Source organism: Ptychodera flava, assembly GCF_041260155.1.
Source record: "Ptychodera flava strain L36383 chromosome 3 unlocalized genomic scaffold, AS_Pfla_20210202 Scaffold_26__1_contigs__length_13983176_pilon, whole genome shotgun sequence".
Taxonomy (NCBI): Eukaryota; Metazoa; Hemichordata; class Enteropneusta; family Ptychoderidae; genus Ptychodera; species Ptychodera flava.
Genome location: NW_027248280.1, coordinates 6,064,605 through 6,087,240, shown reverse-complemented (window position 1 = coordinate 6,087,240; position 22,636 = coordinate 6,064,605). Strand labels below are relative to the sequence as shown.

The 22,636-nt window shown below is 38.8% G+C and overlaps 3 protein-coding genes across 5 annotated transcripts; all 3 read right to left on the bottom strand.

Annotated features, from left to right (window-relative positions):
* Positions 1 to 1,795: 1,795 nt before the first annotated feature.
* On the bottom strand, positions 1,796 to 22,388 carry LOC139125847 (cylicin-2-like). 3 transcript variants are annotated; one of them, XM_070691944.1, is made up of 4 exons: positions 15,510 to 15,651; positions 13,804 to 13,950; positions 5,385 to 5,806; positions 1,796 to 5,168 (listed from the first exon to the last, which is right to left on the bottom strand). In XM_070691944.1, exons 1-4 carry the CDS (start codon positions 15,643 to 15,645, stop codon positions 4,674 to 4,676), a joined length of 1,200 nt encoding a protein of 399 aa, XP_070548045.1. In that variant the 5' UTR covers positions 15,646 to 15,651; the 3' UTR covers positions 1,796 to 4,673. The 3 variants fall into 3 exon arrangements, with proteins under 3 accessions (XP_070548045.1, XP_070548044.1, XP_070548043.1); XM_070691943.1 differs by lacking the exon at positions 15,510 to 15,651 and adding an exon at positions 21,397 to 22,388 and having other exon boundaries at positions 1,796 to 5,806; XM_070691942.1 differs by having other exon boundaries at positions 1,796 to 5,806.
* On the bottom strand, positions 3,721 to 4,596 carry LOC139125758 (zinc finger protein 501-like). Its single transcript, XM_070691854.1, has one exon. The coding sequence runs from the start codon at positions 4,594 to 4,596 to the stop codon at positions 3,721 to 3,723; it is 876 nt and encodes a 291-aa protein (XP_070547955.1).
* LOC139125875 (zinc finger protein 862-like) lies at positions 17,318 to 19,539 on the bottom strand. Its single transcript, XM_070691964.1, has 2 exons — positions 18,492 to 19,539; positions 17,318 to 18,125 (listed from the first exon to the last, which is right to left on the bottom strand). The coding sequence occupies exons 1-2, from the start codon at positions 18,978 to 18,980 to the stop codon at positions 17,454 to 17,456; spliced, it is 1,161 nt and encodes a 386-aa protein (XP_070548065.1). The 5' UTR covers positions 18,981 to 19,539; the 3' UTR covers positions 17,318 to 17,453.
* Positions 22,389 to 22,636: the final 248 nt, after the last annotated feature.

Here is a 22,636-nt window from a genome sequence, read left to right as displayed (position 1 = left end):
TTATCTCAACTACCAAATACCAGAATTGTGATTATTATAGTGATTATAAAATTTGTAGATTGACAAGACACCTCTCAACCAGATAGGTACACTGCAGACACAGGAGAATGTTCAGGAGACAAATTTTAAGACAAATTGATCTGATGGAGACTGATACTGACAAAAAAAAAACACTACGCACACAAACTGGCCTATATTGGTACATTTTGTCCATGATGGGTATATACATTTGGTTTTATTAAACCGCGGGTCTAAAAGGCCCGGGATTGAGATAAAGAATGGCGTGAAGAAGATCATGAGGTGTTGTCTCTTTTGTTCTCCTTTGAAATTGCAATTGTTATGTAAATATGTTGCTAGATGTTTGGATTAAGTCTTTAAGCTTTAACATGTATTAATAACATCAAAGATTTCCCATCATGCCTAAAGATGCCTAAGTCTAGCAGAAATGACAAGGGTCAACAATCAAAATGCACTTTACTGATGTTCATCTTTTGCAAACAAGCCAAATACTGGGTATTTTTCATAAAAGTGCAGAGAGTGGAGCAGAAAAATGTTATTTATACATAAAAAACAAGAATTGTGAAAAACTACAGTCGCAAAAACAAAATTGTCCCTGATACAGTAACTATCGCTATCGTGTACACTTCCCCACTGTGGTTTGGCCCAAATCTATTGTTATCAATAGTGTTTTTGGACCAGTTTACTGGATATTGTGGGTGAACAGGTTAACAAATATCAGTATCACCTTACATCTTTCATTACTTGTCATGTATAAAAGAAACCCATATTCTTGTTTCACAAATATTGCTTGGATTTAATCTGACAAATACGCCATAAACAATACATCAATTTTTAAATCTCTCTATAATTAGAATATGAAACAAGAAATATCTGGCCGTCACTAATCTTATCATTAAAATTGCCTACATTATAAGATACTGACTTTACAGATTTAGATCGGAGGTCTATTTAGTATTTGATGGACTCTGGATCAGTATTAGTGCGATACTCAGGTCATGAATGTTTGTCCCATGTACATTTATTTATATACACATGCATAAAAATTACTTGTCTGTCTGATTAAAAAACGTAATTAAATTTTGTTTTGTGTTCACTTCAAAGTTTGAAAAGTAATTAATTTAAAAACAAACTTTTCACACACAAATTTTAATGTTTATTTGAGAGCCCATTCAAGAATCTAAGCAGCAACTTCTTTTCTATCTCTATAATTTACAGTACAATACGATAGTCTGCTAGCATCATGCTTTACAAGTACATTTTAAAAATTTGAAAATAATGAATTCTTTTATGTTGTTTTAAAATAACATACGAATAGAATTGTCAAAAAATTGGATTGTCCATCCCTCAAAATTCCCTCATTGATAATAACCCTCCCCCTGGTTTGCTCTATCATTCTGTAACCATCCACACCGAGACAAAATATTTAAATTATTTTTGTCAAGTAAATCTGGTGTATTCCCTTGTACTTATCCATGAAGTATTTTGGTATGGTATTAGCCTTGCCAACAAACTGATTGTGTACAACATGCAGTGTTCTTGTCGACAAATGGATACGATTGGTCATAAATGATGTCACTGTTCTCTCATTAATATGCAAAAATAAATATTTGTCTGTATTTTCAGATTACAATTATGGAAATTACCTTTGCAAGAATGACAAAAATACAACATGGAAGGTGACTGTTAGTGTAACAATGAATACTTTAAGATATATGAACTGCTCAAAGTACAAACAGCAACAACAGTCATGCATACAACACTGACAAAATTTATCTACATTTCAAGCAGCACTGTAAGATGATGCACACATGCAGCTATATTTAGAAACAAACTGGTCACACATTCATCACTAATTTGGTCTGGAATAAAATTCAGATTGTCAACAATATAATATTGAACAGTAAACAAATACAGGCTGTGTTGACAAATTGAATACATGGCATTTTGAACTGATTTTAGGAACAAGAAATTGTACTTTCACAAAAATTGCACAATACATGAAAATCTACAGATGGCCAACTATTAATAAAAATACCGTCGAGGACACTGTGCTCACATTTGTTTTGAATTGGTCCATTCAAGAAATATTTAAACCAGAAGAACAAGAATGACAAAAGCAAATCAGATCTGCAACTTAGGTGCTGGAGGTCGACTTTAGGAACATGTATATCAACTTCTATAGCAAAGGGACAAGCAGATCTTACATTACACAAGCCAATGTCAATAAAAATCAGCCAGAGAAGGCTTGGCAAAAAGTAAAGGTGGGAGAGTGGGGAAAAGAAACAATGTACAAAGGATCAGGTAAGCAAAAATAATGCAACCTCATCAATCTTCTAGACCCCCTTGGATATCAAATGTTCCATCCCTTGGTATTGACCATGTTTACATAAACAGCTACAACGGCAAGATGGCAGGAAATGTTAAAATATGTCAACTATTTACTACATTGGGGATTTTGTAATTAATGCTATCAGTGCTATCATTTGCATCTAAACAGCATTTAAGTTAGTTACAGATAGTTGAATGCCTTCCACAGTGAGGGTGATTATGACATCAGGAATTATCCTGGATCCAAATTTCTTATCAGGTCTTGTGTCTTACATGGAAAAGTTGCAAAAATTTGTTCGCAATGAAAAAATTAACCTCAGCTTTGTTTCCTGGATCAAATTTTACTACAAACTGATGCCAAATATGCAGAAATTATGTTCACAGCTTTCAAAACTGTTTCACAATATATCCTGGGTTGGTATAGGTCATTTAAGGTCACAGAATGAGAAAATTACCTAAAATATACAAATTTGGGCTTTCCCAACACTTTGAACAGAAGATTTATCTCATAACATCCCTTGGGACCTTTATACCAAATTACAAAGCTATCAGACGAGTCGTTTTTGACACCAAGTTTTCTTGACCAAAAATGACAAAATTGTCTTAAAAATACACGTTTGCATATTTAAGGACAATTTCCATATATCCAACTACTGCCATCCCTGGGCATCTGTATACCATATATAAAAGCTATCTGTCCAGCGGTTTTTAAAGAAAAAAAGATTTTTTAAGATTTTTGGCAAAATATGACAAAAACATCAGACCCAATTTTGAGAGCAATTTGGCTAGCGTTTTCAGAGAAGAATAATTTTCACTTAAAACAGGGGGGAAAAAGCAAAAAATTGGGCCAAATAAAAAATTCAAGATATCTAAATGATATACATAAAACTGTATAAGGTCCACCTACAGTACTTGCGTCGTAATTTTCAAAGCAATCAAAAAATAATTTTTTTACCATTTTCACATTTCTTAAGCTCATATGCATAATTTGGGCTATGCAAACTTCATTTGAGCAAAAATGCCATCTATAGCCCTGGATGCTTCCACATACCAAATACCAAGCCCAAAAGTGCTGCAGTTAACGAGTTTTTTAAATTGACGGACATATTATTATAATATATACATACACACATACATACAGATGCAACCGACTTTGGCTTATACCATAACCTCACATTGGTATACCAAATGTGAGCTAAAAATCACTAAGTATTTCGGCAAACAAATAAAAAGCATCCAATAGATAAACTCAAAATAGATTAATTCAAAATTATTGTGAAGGTTTTTTCTTGCAAATGAATTTGACTCCATTCTGTGTCAAAAACATGTTTTCAGACGTAAAAGTTCAGGCGCATTGCTACATGTATATTTTCACATTTCTTGCTGACTGTCAAAACTGATAGTGTCATGTTTATTTTCAATGTGTTTCTTCACATTCCATTTACCAGCGAATGTTCTTCCGCAAAACTTACACTGGTATTTAGGATTACTTGCGTGAACATGCATGTGCCTCAATAATGTCCTCTTTGCAGAGAATCGTTTGCTGCAAACTGCACATGGAAACTCCTTGCTTGGGTTTGGATTTCTGATGTACGGTTTGCGTTCTCTTTTTGGTATTTTTGGGCTGTGTGTTTTTTCAAAATGCTTCAGCAGCTGCCAGTTGTAAGCAAATATCTTCCCACACATATCACACAAAATGCCCTCAGGGTTGTCGTGTTTAATTTTCCTGTGTTTCATCAAAGAACTTGGATGCTGAAACCCCTTTTCACAGATGTTGCAGCGATGGGGCTTCTCCCCTACAATGTGAGTCATCATATGAATTTTCAAGTCGTATGAAGTTTTGAACGCTTTCTCACAAGTTTCACATGGGAATGGCCTCTCACCCGTGTGTTTCATCTTATGGATTTGCAAACTCTTACTGTGTTGGAAGAAGAGACCGCAAACCTCACACTGAAACTCCTTCTTGCCAGTGTGCAGACGTTCATGTCGCCGCAGGACGTTTTTGAAGCGGAAATTCTTTCTGCAATACTCGCATGTAAATGGTTTTTCTCCGGTATGAATTCGCATGTGCACGGTGAGGGCCCCTTTTTCTCTGAAAGAATTTCCACACTGCTCGCAACTGAAAGGTCGTTCACCTGTGTGTATCCTCTCGTGAACAATCAGCATCTGTTTTGTGCTTATTCCCTTTCCACAAAACCTACAGATGTGACGACTTTCCTTTTTGTGAGCATTCAGGTGCAAAGCCATACCTTCCGCAGATGTCAGCACTTTTCCGCAAATCTCACAATCTCTCACCGACTTGCGTTTTGTTCTTGTTTTCAATTTCACTCTTCCCCATGTTTGACATATTCAACGTTGTCGCTACACACAGTCAAACACCTGTGGCATTGGAGATTATGCCTTGTATGAGTTTTTAAGTGGCTGGCAAAATGACATTTCCTGTTAAAAGTTCTCCCACATTTGTCACAAGAGAACTCTCCGTCACTCTTTCTCATTCTTCTTTGTAAGGGTTGATTTTCTGTAACATTTCCCGCTTTCTCTCTGGCATTTGCTTTCTTGCGTGCATCTCTTTCCTTTCTGGACTCTTGTTTAGTTTCTTGTTCATCTGCAGCAACAATGTCTGGGTTCTTTACTCCGTCAGACTTGACAGATATCTGTCTCTTCTCAGAATTACTTGCATTGCTGCTTTTCCGTGCTGCCTTCCTTCTTCGTTTCTTCCCATTCTTCATTTTCTTTACCAGAACTTCCCCAGTTGTCTCTGCCTGCACTAATCCGTCTTCTTCTTCTCCACCTTCACTGTCTGAAGTGCACTTTCTGTCCTGTGTGATAAGTGTTTCATTACTTATAACTTTGACTGAGTCCTTGCTGTTATCATTTTTCTGATTCACTTCGTTTCTGTCTAATGGAGGAAATGAGTCTGGGCCACTGACTTGTATAACATTCACCTCAACTTTGCATTCTCTTGGTGTCTTTTCATCACTCTTTCCTTTTTCAGTGCCAGCATTAATTTTTACCTTAGAGCATGGGCCACTTACTTTGTGTGAATCGCCCTCTACGGGGCTTGTATGTTCAGTGCCGCTACCGCTTTCTTCCAATGGCAGACTGCCATGTTGTTCATGAGCAGCACCCTCTACAGAGTTTGTCAGTTCAGTGTCACCACTGCGCTTTATCTCAGGCAGACAGCCATGTTGTTCATGAGTAGCGCCCTCTTTGAAGGTTATTGGGGCATGTTGCATCTCTCCATGAGACATCTCGTGCTGATGACCAGACTCTCTGGGCACTGAGTTGACTGCTACATCCCTACAGTTAGTGGCGGTTTGCTGCTCTGAGGCAGCTGTCATAGTTTCCTTTTCAGTCAGCCCGGACCCACATGCAACATGCCTACCAGACTCCACCATATTGTCTTTCATGCTATCTTCATTCACTTGGCTACTTAATCCGGCATCAGTCAGCAAAGCTGAAAAGAGTTAAATGTAAGAGTTCTCTGTGATTTATGAGTAATACAACCTCGGGGATGGCAGTTTGCAGATATAATAATGTTTGTATTGACTGTAGTTATGTAACGAAGTATGGCAGTGCATGTGTCATCATCTACTACTGACATAAATTTAGATGAGTTTTGTCTTTTTGAGCCAATTTATGATTATGTAAGAATATTATTTGATCTCTTTACACATTATTTTTAGAACAGCGATCATTACATTGGTTGTAACAAGTCCAGGTTCTCCACAAGGGGACTATGTGGGGTGGGCTTTCCCTCTGTTTTAGACCAGTGTATGTTAACAAACAAACGACAAAATACATTTTCACAACAAATCACACGCAAGTTATGTACTTGTATGTAAATTTGCCATCCCTCAGTCTTTCTAAGCTATGGAAAACATCGTACATGTAAGAACTGATTTCATCATTCCTAACAGCATACATGTACAGTACTTTCTGAAAGAATCGTTGAGGGCGGTATACTTTGCAACTATGAACTACTTCACTGTCACTAGCTGTTGGAATGACCAGCATGGTTTGATGCCTCCGTTTTAAACCTAAGAGACTGACCAATTGTATACTTATATTGGAAATTTTTTGGATATAACATTGAAACTCCGACTAAATCTAAGACACCAACAGTGTGTTTTCATTCAGACCAGCTTTTGTATCAGGCTGTCTGTATCTGGGAGAACTGCATACCGGTATATGTAAAGAGAGCTCTCCAACCTGGATGTTTGTTTACAAACAAATACAGAAATAAGGTGTTCTTTCACAATACCCCAGTGTTCTCCACGAGGGGTTTTTGACGGGCGGTGCGCCTGGCTTCTTTTTGTCGCCGCCCACCTTTAATCTCGCCCGCCCACCTTTAATCTCGCCCGCCCACCTTTGTTTTCTGTCGCCTAAACTGTTTTCACAGTCAGTTGTCCGAACAATATCTGAAAGCCTATTGAATAAAAATAGCGTCAATGACACTGTAGCTCCCATCCTGGACTATTTAGTGTTTGTTCTCTGGTCAGATATTTGAACATGTGTGAAAGGGATAAAGTGCATGAAGTGAAAATACTTAAATGAAATGTACTGGAGACAGTGAAATATGTTTAATGTAATTATTCAGAATATAAAATGGAAAAAATACAGAATTAGATATATCGAATACTGTGATACAACCATTAACTCAACAAGTCATTTACAATGACATAGTCCCCACTTGTTATAGGAGTATTAGTCTTGATGGGGCAGGAAAATGTGGTCATTAAGAAGTATCACTGGGGTGTATATGTTGAGATCTATGGGCACATAGGTCTATGTTGTTGTTCCCAATTTGAAACACATGAGGCATGTCTAAGTTATGGTTCTAAATCGGGAAAAAAGATCAGACCTCTAGCAGTATTGGCCAGCCAAGAAATACATATGCGCATTATAAATGAGGTACAAGATGTGACATCTTAAGGTCTAATATCCTATCAAAATTGGAGGGTATAGAACTTGTGGTTACTGAAATATGCATATATATGCAGTGTTCTCACCAGAAAAAAAATTTTGTGGGACATTTTGTCCCGCTGACCAAAAAAAAGCGGGACAACGGATGATTTTTGTGAGACAATATATAAATATGTTAAAAATGTCAAACTGCAAATACGAACCTTATTCTATGCATGGACAAAATAAAGGACTCAACAACTCATTCAACTTAACAACTTTTTTGTAAACATTCGGTAAACATATCAACTGATATTGAATATCAGTGCCTTTTAATGAAAAGTCTATGGGACTTTCGTTCTTTCCAGTGTGAAAGTCCATTTCGGGGCCCTCTACAATAACAGTAGTTGCTAGAGTGTCCAGCCGTTCAGCTCCCAGTTGATTCCTGTCATTAGTTACTTTTTTTTTTCGCACACTAAACCCCCTTTCACAACCAGCAGAAGGAACAGGCCAAGTCAGCATTTATTTAGATCAAGAAACATATCCCTATGATGTTTGTAAACAATCATCAACTTTTGACGTGAAATTTTGGTCGCCAGCCAAGGCTACAAATTTTGTCAATTGATCGAAGCATGGAAAAAAGACGTCCATGTTCTCACGTATAAGTTCGCCTGGAATAATATACTTATCACATGCGCAAGCCAAGAATCGATATTTTTTTGCATAATAAGAGAACTTTCCTCCAACTATTCCACATTTAAACCTCGGAACTACTTTTGGAATAATATTATCAATCGGCAGTGGGCCAGTTGTCGATCATTTCCAGTCGTGGGTACTAGGTCGCGTGGGCGAGGAACAGAGCAAATGCCTGATAACATCACAGAACACGTATCTCCCGCGAAGTTTATACATGATTCCAAACATAGCAAAGACCTAAAAATTATCTAAGACAAAGTTGCGTTATTTTTCGAGAACAAAAATTCACTGAATTTCAACGGCATGAACACTATAACGTCGTTCCCGTCCAGACCCTGGTTGCCATGCGGAACTCACAGTATATAATGCTACCAGCTTCGAGTTCGTTGTTTTCGAAAAATGTTCATGTAATTCCTTAGGGATATACAAGCTTTACATTCTTGTGTTTTCGTAGTTCGGATTATTGTTGTCCTAGCCTATGAAAATATTTATCGTGCCCATGACGCCTCCAGCTTCCGCGAATTCCGTGGACATGTACCGGTATGCATGCAAGGCGAACACGTCCAGTGCGTCAGACTACCACAGTCTCGTGTGGTTCAATACACGACGGCCGCTGTGTGGTATACATAATGCATCCACACATCGGCCATCATGTATCGAATCACAAGTGACTGTGGCTTAAGTACGCCCTCTGACGGGTATTGCCTCCAGATTGCCTCGGTTTCAACCAGGAAGTGTAATTACTCGTGTCAATCATTTACGTCCATGGTGAAAAGTACTGGCTGCTTGATACGGCCGGCCGGCCGTACGGCTGGCACCACGAAAGTTTATAATTTCAAAGGCGCGCCACTATTGGCGCGCACGCCCAAGAAATCCGCGACAAAACAGAAAAATACGCGAGAATGTCGCGGAATCGCGGCCTGGTGAGAACGCTGTATATGTATAATCAAGGTCAAAGGTCATCGAGGTCACATGACATTTTGAAAAAAAAAATTATATTGCTAATTAATCCCTATATGCCAAAAAATCAGATCTCTAGCTCTATTCGCTTGCCCAGAATTAGATGTGTACATAATTAATGAGGTAAAGCGTGTGTTGTCATAAGGTCTCCCATCCTACTAAATACAAAGGACATAGCACTTGTGGTTACTTATTTATTGACATAAACATATATTTTAGGTAAAAGGTCATCGAGGTCACATGACATTTGGTCAAAAAATTTCTCTCCTATAGTTATCCCTATATACCAAAAATCAGACATCCAGCTCTGTTGGCTCGCTCAGAATGAGATATGCGCATAATTATTGAGGTACAGTATGTGGCGTCATAAGGTGTCCAATCATACCAAACATGAAGGGTGTAGCACTTGTGGTTACCGAGTTATGGAAAAATATGTATATTTGAGGTCAAAGGTCACCGAGGTCATGTGACATTTGTCAAAACAATTGTATTGCTAAGTTATCCCTATATACCAAAAATCAGACCTCTAGCTCTATTGGCTCGCTCAAATTAGATATATGCATAATTAATGAGGTACAATATGTGGCGTCATAAGGTGTCCAATCATACCATACATGAAGGCTGTAGCACTTGTGGTTACTAAGTTATGGACAAATATGTATATTTGAGGTCAAAGGTCACCGAGGTCACGTGACATTTTGTCAAAAAATTGTATTGCTAAGTTATCCCTATATACTAAAAATCAGACCTCTAGCTCTATTGGCTCGCTCAAATTAGATATGCGCATAATTAATGAGGTACAATATGTGGCGTCATAAGGTGTCCCATCATACCATACATGAAGGCTGTAGCACTTGTGGTTACTGAGTTATGGACAAATATGTATATTCGAGGTCAAAGGTCACCGAGGTCACGTGACATTTTGTCAAAAAATTGTTTTGCTAAGTTATCCCTATATACCAAAAATCAGACCTCTAGCTCTATTGGCTCGCTCAAAATTAGATATGCGCATAATTAATGAGGTACAATATGTGGCGTCATAAGGTGTCCCATCATACCATACATGAAGGCTGTAGCACTTGTGGTTACTGATTTATGGACAAATATGTATATTTGAGGTCAAAGGTCACCAAGGTCACGTGACATTTTGTCAAAAAAATTGTTTTGCTAAGTTATCCCTATATACCAAAATCAGACCTCTGGCTCTATTGGCTCGCTCAAATTAGATATGTGCATAATTAATGAGGTACAATATGTGGCGTCACAAGCTGTCCCATCATACCATATATGAAGGGTGGTAGCACTTGTGGTTACTGAGTTATGGACAAATATGTATATTTGAGATCAAAGGTCATCAAGGTCACATGACATTTTGTCAAAATATCCGAGATATCTGCGTGAACGGATGGACTCACGGATGGACGAACAGACGGACATGACCCAATCTATAAGCTCACTGGACTTCTCATCCGTGGGGACTAAAAATTGTGTCACTGCATCCTTTTTGCAATATGAATACGATGAGAAACTAAATTTTTATTTTTCGTGGCCTTATACATGGGAGTCTATGGAGATCTGCCTTATACATGGGAGTCTATGGACGTGTAAACTAAAAATATGCAAATTTCACCACGATTTGCCCAAATTTGGGAAAGGTCACTCCTATGCACTTCCATACCAAGTTTCAAATCAATCGGACTTGTGGTTTCAGAGCAGGAGATTTTTTGACCAAAAATGGGAGAAAATTACAAAAAAATTCATGAAAAATAGCAAGTCCAAGATACTGACCCAAGATGTGCACAATCATTTCATGTCAGCCCAAAGTACTTACATGCTAATTTTTCATGTAATCTGCTCAGTGGTTATTGAGTTTTTTCAATTTTGACTGTTTTTACATTTTTTCACTTAATTTGCATATTTTTGGCAATGACAACTTCATTTGAACAAAATCTCATCTACAGCCCATCATCCATGTACACACCAAATATCAAGATGAAATGTACAGCGGTTTTGGAGTTTTTGATGTTGACGGACAGACATACAGACATACAGACATACAGACACACAGACATACAGACATTTCCCTAGCCTATAAGAATAGCTTCCATTGCCATATATACATATGGCTATGGGAGCTAAAAATGACAGCAACTGACAACGTCGTGTAATAAAGAGGGACCGTTCACACATCTGTCGGTTTGTTTTGCGACTGCATGCAATCCTCAATGTTCTCCCCAGGCCCCGACCCTTTATTTTTTTCGCCCGATCCTGTTTCATATCCGCCGGCGCCGATACTCTTTAGTAAATGTGGTTGAAGACCTATGTTTCTCAGCGGCGATTTTGTCACGCTCTTATTTCAGCAAGCTTTTCAAGTGTGAAACGGCCGTAGTGCCGATGAACACTGGCTAAGACTTCAATTCAAAAAGCTTGAAATGTGTTAAGCTGCCGACCGTACCGTACAGACACCGTCCATTTCATACAACGGACACGGTACACTCGAAGGCTCGGTGTTGCATTTTTGCCAGCGGACACTCAGTCAAAGCATCTATGCTATTGTCAACTGCCATTGCCGCCAATGTCTCGTACTTGTAAGGATCCGAAGGTCAGGAAAAGTGATTTCGATCAGATCTGGCTAAAATCGTAGGATTGGTTGAGACAAATATCAGATGCGTTTGATCAAGTTTCAAAATCCATGACCCTTTTAAAATATCAAAGGCACAATGAAATGAAGTAAAAAGAAACTGCACGAGCTAAAATCATCATTCGTGTGATCATCCGAATACAGCAGCTATGTACCGTACATACGGTTCTGTAGGCCTACTGTATAGTTCAAAGGTCGCGTGTGATCGAGATCTAGTGCGCCAGCGTGCTCCACACAAACATGCATGGCAGCCTACGCCGCGCAGTTGTCGAAGTTTTGTACGTTTGCCGAACTAAGAGTCGATGAAATTTCAAATCTTTCTCTTGGAAATACTTGGTATCCTTTTTTTTCGGGCCTCCCTTTATTATGAATAGAGTTTTAAAGTCAACGTATGTTTCTCTGCAGGCATGCTCCGCTGACTCCGCATTGTAACTTAGTGCATTATTCAGTCCCGTGTCAACTTGTCATGGACGTAAAAAAAAGACGTTCATGGCTTTACCAATCCGGCTACAGACAAACATATAGTAACAGAGGGTCACATGAAAACGTGCCACCATTTGCCACCGATTATTTCGAACACTGATTACTTCTCATGTAGGCCTACTTTTGAATTTTCATGTTGGTATTGTGCAATATATTTACTAAATTGTGTATTGTTTGTATTAGTTCAATGTGTTTTTTTTTCACTTTTGATGTTTTATTATTTATTTAAAGTAAATAGACAGGATTTAAATGTAAAAATAAATTGTATAGCTTGCCATTAATCACTGCTGAATGGAGAAAATATTGAGAATGTCAGAAGTATATCTCATCACTGGAGTGCCTTGTGAATAGCCCTGGTGATATGTAAATTGTATGCAAATATTATGCAAATACATATGCTAATTAGCCGCCCGCCTTTAATTTTCATTTGTGGAGAACACTGATACCCTTATTACATTTGACTTTGTATTCTGAACTGTGGACATGAATTTATCATTCTGTGGTCACTAGAACAAGCCTGGTGGTAAACCTGGCTGTCCTGTGAGATAAGCTGGCTTGAAAGGTTATATCTGATTGGTCAATTGTCACCATTTACAGCAACTTAGGCAGTCTATTGTGTATAATTCAATGACAACAGTAACATTCAGCCAACCAATAGGACAATAGATTCAGAGATGCTGCACATTAGACCAAGAATTGCACCCAGTGCACAGAGTCCTGTACTTAATCCATCATGAACATTGGCCCTATACTGAGAAGTGTGTACTAGGGGGTATTTTTGTATCCATAAATCATGAAAGGCACCCAAGACAAGCAGTGATTAATACCACACACATGATACGCCAAGTTTACCTAGAGCGAACTGTATAGCAGTTGACCACTGGACAAGTACATGTAAATATACACTGAACTAGGCACAACACTGGTGGCGGGCACCACTGTACTTGCACAAATTTACTGTACTAAATACAATTCAGCGTTCTCCCCAGAAATTTCTGATAGCATTGCAACTAATTTGCATATAAATATCGTCAACTGTTATGTTAAAGACCTATTGTTTTATCAAGATTTCAGAATAGTGGCAACTGTGCTTTAATTGCCCTGGAGAGAACACTGTGAGCTATATAAATGGTATGGGCTGACAACATAGTTGCTGTAACAAATCTGTTTCTGCACTTTGTTATGTATATGACTAATCCAGTTTAAAGGAATCATTTTTTGTTTCTGAACATCCATTTTCATGACCTCTATATGACCTTACATTCTGGTCTTACTGGGGACAGTTACATAATCACAACGGCAAATTTTGTTCTGAAAATATTATTGTAATTCAGCATGTTAATTACGGTAGTTTGCGTCTCAAACTTTTCTCAAAGAATCTTTAAACAATTCTCTAAATTGTGGGTCACCCGGTACATTTAGGTACTAGAGAAACAAATAGCCCAAAATTTACCGATATTTGAAATTCAAAATGGCCACCATCTCTGTGTTAACTGCATGGAGAAAAATATTTTTTTCCTAAAAACTAAGACCGTGAAAAGAATTATTACACAAACGGGTTTAAAATGAGCCCCCACCATAAGTAGTACATCATTCAAAATATCTGTCCCTGAGGTGCATTCTACATGTAGAATTCTATGCATAAGTTACTTGTTACAGAGTTTGTTTATACATTATTTGACACCGTAGTAGATTTTGTGCAAAAAAACCAAACATGGTGTCAGATATAAGGTCATGTAGGGGTCACCAGTGTGATAAATTTTACTCACCTTGACAAAGAGGACAGAAATCACCAACAGATAAACATGAGTAACACCTGCCATGACCACACACATCAACTATTCGTCGTTTTGAAGCTTTTTGATATAATTCATTACAAGATGGGCATGTTTCCTTATCATCCATTTTGTTGATATCTGTGAAAAATGGAATAAGATATACGCAATAATGCAGACTAAAAAAAAATTAGGTAATTTACAGTTTAAATATGAAAGACTTAATACCTTTGCTTAAACTTTTCTCAAGCAAACTTTCAAAACATCTCTTACAAAATCAAGAATAAATGTTGGGGTCTAAATGCAAATTTTACTACTAGAAACAAATTACTCAATATTTATCATTATTTAAAATTAAAAATGGCCGCCATTCCCGTATTGTCTCTATAGGAGAAACTAACATTCACATTTTTCACACATGAAACCTATAAAAACTTTATTTAATCAGGGGTTTCATTAAGAGCCAGCACCCGGCGAAATTGACCGGTTACTCTCACGATTTCGCCGGCTACTTTTTCGGAAATTTGAACTCTTTCTTAGCTAAAATATTGTTTACCTTCTGAAATGATACGCACAGGTTTCACAAGCTGTGTAATCAAACTTTTCAACGGCTTTTATGTGAAACAAAATTTAGAAGACGAGCGACTACTACGATCGCCTTGTACTACGATGGAGCACGGTCTTGTGTATACTGCCGCAATAAAAATCGGAATTGCAAGGGACGATTCTATTGGCTACCTGAATTGCTGATTCCTATATGTGGTGACTTTTATATAAGCCAATGAAACTAACTAGGCACAACACTGGTGGCGGGCACCACTGTACTTGCACAAATTTACTGTACTGAATACAATTCAGCGTTCTCCCCAGAAATTTCTGATAGCATTGCCACTATATTTGCATATTAATATTGTCAACTGTTATGTTAAAGACTTTCTATTGTTTTTATCGAGATTTCAGAATAGTGGCAACTGTGCTTTAATTCCTCTGGAGAGAACACTGTGAGCTATATGGTATGGGCTGACAACATAGTTGATGTGACAAATCTGTTGCTGCAGTTTGTTCTGTAGATAACTCTGCCAGTTTTAAGGAATCTTTTTTGTTTCAAACATCCATTTTCATGACCTCTATATGACCTTACATTCTGGTCTTACTGGGGACAGTTACATAATCACAACGGCAAATTTTGTTCTGAAAATATTATTGTAATTCAGCATGTTAATTACGGTAGTTTGCGTCTCAAACTTTTCTCAAAGAATCTTTAAACAATTCTCTAAATTGTGGGTCACCCGGTACATTTAGGTACTAGAGAAACAAATAGCCCAAAATTTACTAATATTTGAAATTCAAAATGGCCACCATCTGTGTGTTACCTCCATGGAGAAAAATATAAAAAAATATTTTTTTTTTATATTTTCGAAAAACTAAGACAGTAAAAAGAATTATTACACACAGGGGTTTAAAATGAGCCCCCACCATGAGAAATAGATCAGAAAAAAATTGTAAAATTTAGAGAGTCAAAATATCTGTCCCTGAGGTGCATTCTACCTTAATAAATGTAGAATTCTATGCATAAGTTACTTGTTACAGAGTTTGTTAATACATTATTTGACACCATAGTAGATTTTGTGCAAAAAAACCAAACATGGCGTCAGATATAAGGTCATGTAGGGGTCACCAGTGTGATCAATTTTACTCACCTTGACAAAGAGGACAGAAATCACCAACAGATAAACATGAGTAACACCTGCCATGACCACAAACATCAACTATTCGTCGTTTTGAAGCTTTTTGATATAATTCATTACAAGATGGGCATGTTTCTTTATCATCCATTTTGTTGATATCTGTGAAAAATGGAATAAGATACATAAATATATACAATAATGCAGACTAAAAAAAATTTAGATAATTTACAGTTTAAACGTGAAAGACTCAATACCTTTGCTTAAACTTTTCTCAAGCAAACTTTCAAAACATCTCTTACAAGATCAAGAATAAATGTTAGGGTCAACATGCAAATTTTACTACTAGAAACAAAGTATTCAATATTTACCAGTATTTATAATTAAAGGGCCGCCATTCCTGTATTGTCTCTTTAGGAGAAACTAACATTCTCATTTTTCACACATCAAACCTATAAAACTTTATTTAATTCATAAGCTTCAAAGCCAGCCCCCAAAAGTGGTAGATCAAAAGAATATTGTAAAAGTTTGAGACTCTGAACTTCTGCATTTGTGCTGTTTCAAGACAAAGGAGTACATGCATGTGAATTGATTGGTGGTGTTTTTTTACCTCCATGGTACTTCAGGGCTCCCTCTAGCCGAAGTAAACTTTTAGCCACTTGATTAGCCAATCTCAAAAACATTTAGCCATTTTCAGTGATCATTAGTCAGTCTGTCAGTAAGTCAGTCTAGTCGGTTATGCGGGCTGAAATATTAAAGACGCACAATTTGAATATACCCTCACTGGGATATTTATTCAACTACAGTCCTAAATGCTACTCAAAAATCACGTGTACACTTATCTTGTTGGGTATCACCAAACTTTGATAACACCCCAGTTAGCTTTGATACTACTGTCTCTATCATGATTTCAACATCCTCCTGGGAATATTTCAACTCCTCCCCAACTGCATTAGTTTTTGCAGTTTCAGATACCTTGGGTTGCACAACATCTGTACATTTACTTTTTACAGTTTCAATAAATTTAGGGCTTAGAACTCTTCTGTCTTTTCTTGAACACCACAATTTAAAACCCTCATCAAAATCAAAATCTGTGAGGGGTGGTCCCTCAATTTTTATCATCATAAGATTGTTGACATTGTCAGTATGCAGTGCATTCCTCAGTGCTGTTTTTATTATGTTGTACCTTGAGAAACCACGTTCAACATTCACAGATGTTACAGGACAGGTAAGGCAAATAGTAGCTAATATACACAGGTTAGGATAGGCTTGATCATGCGTTTTTAAACCCCATTCCCAGAATTCTGTGAACTCCTGATTTCTATACTTACACATGACGTGTTTGAAAAGGGACCACTCACTGATGAGTTTTGCTTTATTTAGTGGTGGATTTACAGTATTTCCATCACCATCAGTTTTATCTGTCCCAAAAATTCTCCCAACTTTGAAATCTCAACATCACCATACTTTGCAATCTGATCAGCCTCTGTTGGTAGTTTAGATGGTACCAGAATATCAAAAGCTGAGCTGATTTCATCATCATTTTCAACAAATCTACTGGCTAGATTATCAGATAGGAAAGTCAAAAATTTCTCACTACTTTTAGCAAAATTCTCCCGCTGTTTCTTATTGGCTGGAATTGTGTGACCATGAAATTCAATTTCAAGCTCTGTTTCATACTCCCTAACACTGTCTAGAAACTGCTGGAAATTGCTACCATTTCTGGATTTTAACTCATCCACTGCCTTTTTACATGCAGTTATGTAATCAGACACTTCTGAAAAAGTGAGGTTGTTAGCCGCAGAGACAGGCATGTTGTGTGCAGTACTGAAAGCACATCCTGGAGGAAAAACGACATGGCAATAAAGTCATATCTTGCTATGTTTTTCAGCAGTCCTGATACACGGGCATTGTTTTTATTTTGTTCCACATCGTCTTTTAGGGCTGAGATTAAAGAGTCTAATGTTCTACAAATAGCTGATACACTATCATAAAAGACAACCATCGAGTGCTAAACACTTGTTGATACTTCAACTGACTTTCACCCAGACAAGCCTGAGTAGCACTTAACTTGGTTTGATTTTTGGGTGAATAATGATAGTATTTATACAAATCATTCACTGTGGCCTGATATTTTACAAGATAAGACACACAGTCCGCGGCTTGACCACTTGCTAAAGCTAGTTTATGGGCTGCACAGTGTTGTGATAGAATGAACGGGTTGTCCTTCTTAAATCTCGTTGTCAATCCTTGCCTGCTACCGGTCATGGTACTAGCTCCATCAGTGCCCAGAGATATCAGATTTGATAGAGACAGACCCTTCTTCGATAAGATACCTTTCACTTCCAAGTGCAGCTGCTCAGATGTTGCCCTGGTTAGCATCGAGACACTCAGAAAGTGAGATTCCACCTTTCCGTCCACCACGCCGCGTATGTATATCATCAAATTTTGACAAACAGCAATATCTGTCGATTCATCTAACTCTAGCGAATAGAATTTCGCGGCTTTCATCCTTCCAATGACGTTTCTTTCCACAATGTCAGCGATGCAATCAATAAACTCGTCAGTACTCGCACTATGCATGTATGTGACCCTGTCATCTTGACGGAGTACATCTAACGACTTGCAGCCCTATAAAAATAAACAAGGGTAAAAACTAGCACCCCTAAAGCAGACGATTTTGTAAAACATGAACGAAGTGCGGAACACAGATTACATACGTGAATTCATGTCACCAATCGAGACGTGTTCCAAACAAACGTTACGATCATGTTACGTCCACTCCTACAGTGGCTGCACAATTTTAATTCGTTCGGCATTTTGAGATGTAATCTTCAAGCGCAAAGTGTAGCCCTACGTATATACGTAAAGACGTGCTCGCTTCCGGTAGAGCTGTGAGGTAAGGTCACTTGTTCCAACGTTGATGACATGTCCTTTTTGCCAAACCATGAAGTCATAGTAAACGTACAATAAAAAAGGCTTAAATTATGAACAAACCTGTACATCACAGAGCTCTGTAACAGATTTCACTTTCGTTTTGGGGAGGTCTTCTTTTGCGATGAAGTAAACATTTCGCATGGTAGCGACAACAGCGTCTTTCACTGCATTGTATGCTGTGGCAGCGGCTCGTGGCATCTCTTCATTTCTCGCACTGCTTCTTGCCGACTCAGCAAATCTGTGTTCCGCACTCCGTTCATGTTTTACAAAATCGTCTGCTTTAGGGGTACTAGTTTTTTTCCCTGTTGTGAATACATTAGTTCTCCCAGACTTGATACACCAATCGCACATGAAAAGCTGTTTCTCAAATCGCAACCAGCTAAATCGACGGAACCATTCGGGCTTGACCTTGCGACGTACCGTTGGCGTTGCGATCTTTCTGTCACTAACTTCATCATCCCGTTGTTCGGTGTGTTCACCTTTTGATTTTTTCTGGTCGGCTGTGCCCCAAAAGTCAGTCAAAGTTCGCTTCGCTGAATTTGAGGCCATAATAGTGTGTAGTACTCAATTCAAATGCTGATGAATTATCGAATGGGGCGGGATTGGGTTTACCCGGGTCTGTGTGCATGCCACAACTAAGGTCACAGAAAGTGTAAGTACAAAGACACGTGGTGTCGGAGAGTCCCGAACTCCGAACTCTGACCCGACCGCCCTTCGGAAAACATCGGATAATGTATTTCTATTACCATGATTACCGTTCCGGGCAACTATTTGATTCTTCGGGCTCAATCGTCTTTATTCGGGCACCAAGTTCACGTGAATTGTATTCATGCGTTGCATGCATATGCGCACGATCGCGGCGGAACATTATTTTTATCGCTGCAGGCATCGATCTTGCAGTGTGAAAGGCCGATGATGCGATGTCTACAGCGGGTGTATCAGTTTTTTTTGTGATCGAAAAAAAAATGCGTTTCGCCTAGGGTTTCGCCAAATGATAAAATTTTTAGCCAGGTAGAATTTTTGATCGCATTTGGCGAATTGGCGAATAGGTAGCGGGAGCCCTGATACTTTCCAAGCTGTGGAGAACACTGGGAAATTTCTTAAGAATCTTACACGAGAATTATAGCTCGAATCAAAGGGGCTCTCTGTATCAATGGTCAAACCAAATGGAGCAAGAAAGTGATATTCTAGGTCCATGGTCGAATAAACAATGGCGATATTAAAGAGCGAATAAACAGACTGCAAATTTACCACACACAGTGCCCCCCATACTACTGTTTATTTTACATTTTGACGCGTCGTTTGTTTGCTGACCTGGCGAGCTAGTACCTTACACCGTCTAGTCCTCATGAATACAGAATAGAATGTCTCAAACAATAGCTGAGAAATCTGCCAAGAAGATCGATTTTCGGCTTGATCTGTCGATCCCGTGCTCGATCTGCACGGGATCGACAGATCGAGCCGAAAATCGATCTACTTGGCAGACTACCAAGCTTAGGACTCTGGGAGCGCCTGTGTAACATCCCTGTGCATCCGGATCCGTACACTCAGTGTGACAGTTTTCGGACGACCTCAGTTTTCGGACATTTAGTGACATGCTGTTAGTTACACTCACTTCGCTCCGTATCGATAGCGTTTTACAGGTCATGTGACCTCATATTAAGTCAGGTGACACTGTTGTCCCGTTTTCGATAGTTTTTTTGGTAGAAGCTATTGAGTTCGCTACGAGCGGCGGTCACAAATTGTCGTCTGATACCGCGTCAGTGATACTGTCAACATACTGCCGTCAGGTCAAAGTAACTGAAATTTTGACTAAAGTCCTGATTTAGCATTGAATTTTGAATGTGGGGGAGAATAATGATTTTGAAAATATTCTTTCCATTGTTCGCTACGATTGCATGTAGTTTTAACGAAAACTGCGCAGTTGTTTCGAGAAAAAAAGTACATTTAATGAACGTAAGAAGTGTACAAGTTTTCGGACAGATAATATTTAGCATGTGTAAACGTAGTAAGTGACTTACCGCGTAAAAAACTTGACAGGTAAATAATTCCATACGATGAAATATACTCGCTATTTTTATTAAATAATGCCTGTGCTATTCTAATACAACGAAATATGCAATGGAAACAATTATAAGTAATACTCACTGAACAAACTTAGCGAAGTTAGCCACACCGTACGATACAAGGTGCCGAAAGCAACACACACAGAGACAGCCTGTGTCCGATATCTAAGCGCTATACACGTCGAAATATAGTTGAGTCGTCCATGGATTAAACATAACTAATTATCATGAAATATTCTTATGTACAGTTTTCTGAACATATCGAAATTAAAAATCGGTGGTTTGAAGTTTCAAATTATCAATACTTAGCTCCTAATCACATTCCAAACACGACGTCCGATTTCTGGGATTGCTGTCCGATTATTACGCCTTCAACATGAGTCAAAACTTTGGCAACTTTGACCCCGAAATACCACTCCCGTCGTGTCAACTGAGTTTGAGGATAACCACAGTAAAGTTTCGAAAGGTATGGTATTAAGATTTCGTATTGCTGGTCAATTTACAAACGACTTTGGGCGAAATTCACTACCCTGTCCGAAAACTGTCACACTGAGTGTACCCTTGTGTAAATAAGTAACGCTTCTTTCAAACGTTAAGACACGGAGATAGTGTCTACCTAGCGCTCCATGTATCAGACTTGCGATAAATCAAAAGTATAGTTAAATATACGCTGATGATAACCATTTATGGATGGCACCAACCATACAGACTAGGATAGTTTTCCAAATTAAAATTTGCACGAAGGACACAGCTAAACGGACGGTGTGGTTGTTTGTGTGACGAGTTAAGAAACAGTGTGAACGCATTTCAATGGTAATACGCTTCGCCGATGCCAAGAGTCGTTCCCCTTGAATTGATTCTGATGAGACACTGATCACATGTTGGGTAACAAAGCTTACCGTCTGAGTTGTTGGCTTGCCTCCGCTCTGCATATATATGGCCCAATATTGGGTATGAGAGGGTCTATCAGCCACCACTGCAACAGCGAGGGTCAGCTGTAGATCACGATGCAGAAATAGCCTCAGTTTCGGATTGGGTTTCGGATTGGGTTTGGGGTTCGAGAGACGTATGTATCCACAGTCGCTCGAGAGTTATTCAGCTCTGGGACTATTCGCTCCATAGACGAGTATACAGAAGCGAGAAATACCCCAAGTCAGGAAACAGAATGGCTATAAAAACCGCGCCATGTAACATTCCGTGTCCGATTTCACTGTGAAAATTAGCAAGTTCATCTATCATGCAACCGTCGATCGTTCCCTGTCATTCTAAAAGTTCATACCTGATACTTTATCTGATTCAAAAACGCTTGTTTCGTGTGATTTTCGGCCGAATTCGACGGACACCTCGCCAAAACCTGGGGGTGAGCAACATTCCGGTCACCTCTTGGGTACCTCCACTTTACTGACGTTGGCGCCGCCTACCCATGAGGGATGACTGGAATGTTGCTCACGCTTATATTTTGGCCAGGTGTCTCTCGAACTCGGCCGAAAATCACAGGAAATGAGCATTTTGTAAGCAGATGAAGTATCAGGTATGAATTTTCGTGTGATTTTCGGCCCAGTTCAGAAGACACGTCGCCAAAACATAAGGCATGAACAACCTTCCAGTCACCCCTCATGGGTACGCGGCGCTAACGTCAGTAAAGTGGAGGTGCCCAACGTCCACTGTAAGGTGACCGGAATGTTGCTCACGCTTATGTTTTAGCGACGTGTCCGTCGAATTCGGCCGAAAATCACACGAAACGAGCGTTTGTGAAGCAAATCAAGTACCAGGTATGAATTTTGAGAATGATAGGGAACGGTCGACGGTTACATGATAGATGAACTTGCTACTTTTCACGGTAAAATCGAACGTCGAAGATGACATGGTGGCACAATCCCTATACGAAATAGCCATTCTGTTTCCTGACTTGGGGTATTTCTCGCTTCTGTATACTCGTCTATGGGGCGAATAGTCCCAGAGCTGAATAGCTCTCGAGCGACTGTGATGTATCCTTACAAAGGACTGAGCCAAAACGGAGCCAACGAACCCAAATGGGGCCACAAATACCTTAATGGCTGACTCTGATACCTGACCGGGGCTAAACGGGACCAAAAGTCCTCCAATCGACTGTATCTACTACGTCTTTCCAGTGTTTCC

Coding starts and splice junctions, on each gene's coding strand:
- LOC139125758 (XM_070691854.1), bottom strand. CDS start 4,596: ATGGCTTTGCACCTGAATGCTCACAAAAAGGAAAGTCGTCACATCTGT.
- LOC139125847 (XM_070691942.1), bottom strand. CDS start 15,645: ATGGATGATAAAGAAACATGCCCATCTTGTAATGAATTATATCAAAAA. Junction 13,951..15,509: donor TTTCTGTCCTCTTTGTCAAG/GTGAGTAAAATT, acceptor CATTTTTCACAG/ATATCAACAAAATGGATGAT. Junction 5,807..13,803: donor TTTCTGTCCTCTTTGTCAAG/GTGAGTAAAATT, acceptor AACTCTTTTCAG/CTTTGCTGACTGATGCCGGA.
- LOC139125875 (XM_070691964.1), bottom strand. CDS start 18,980: ATGGCCTCAAATTCAGCGAAGCGAACTTTGACTGACTTTTGGGGCACA. Junction 18,126..18,491: donor CAGAGCTCTGTGATGTACAG/GTTTGTTCATAA, acceptor TTATTTTTATAG/GGCTGCAAGTCGTTAGATGT.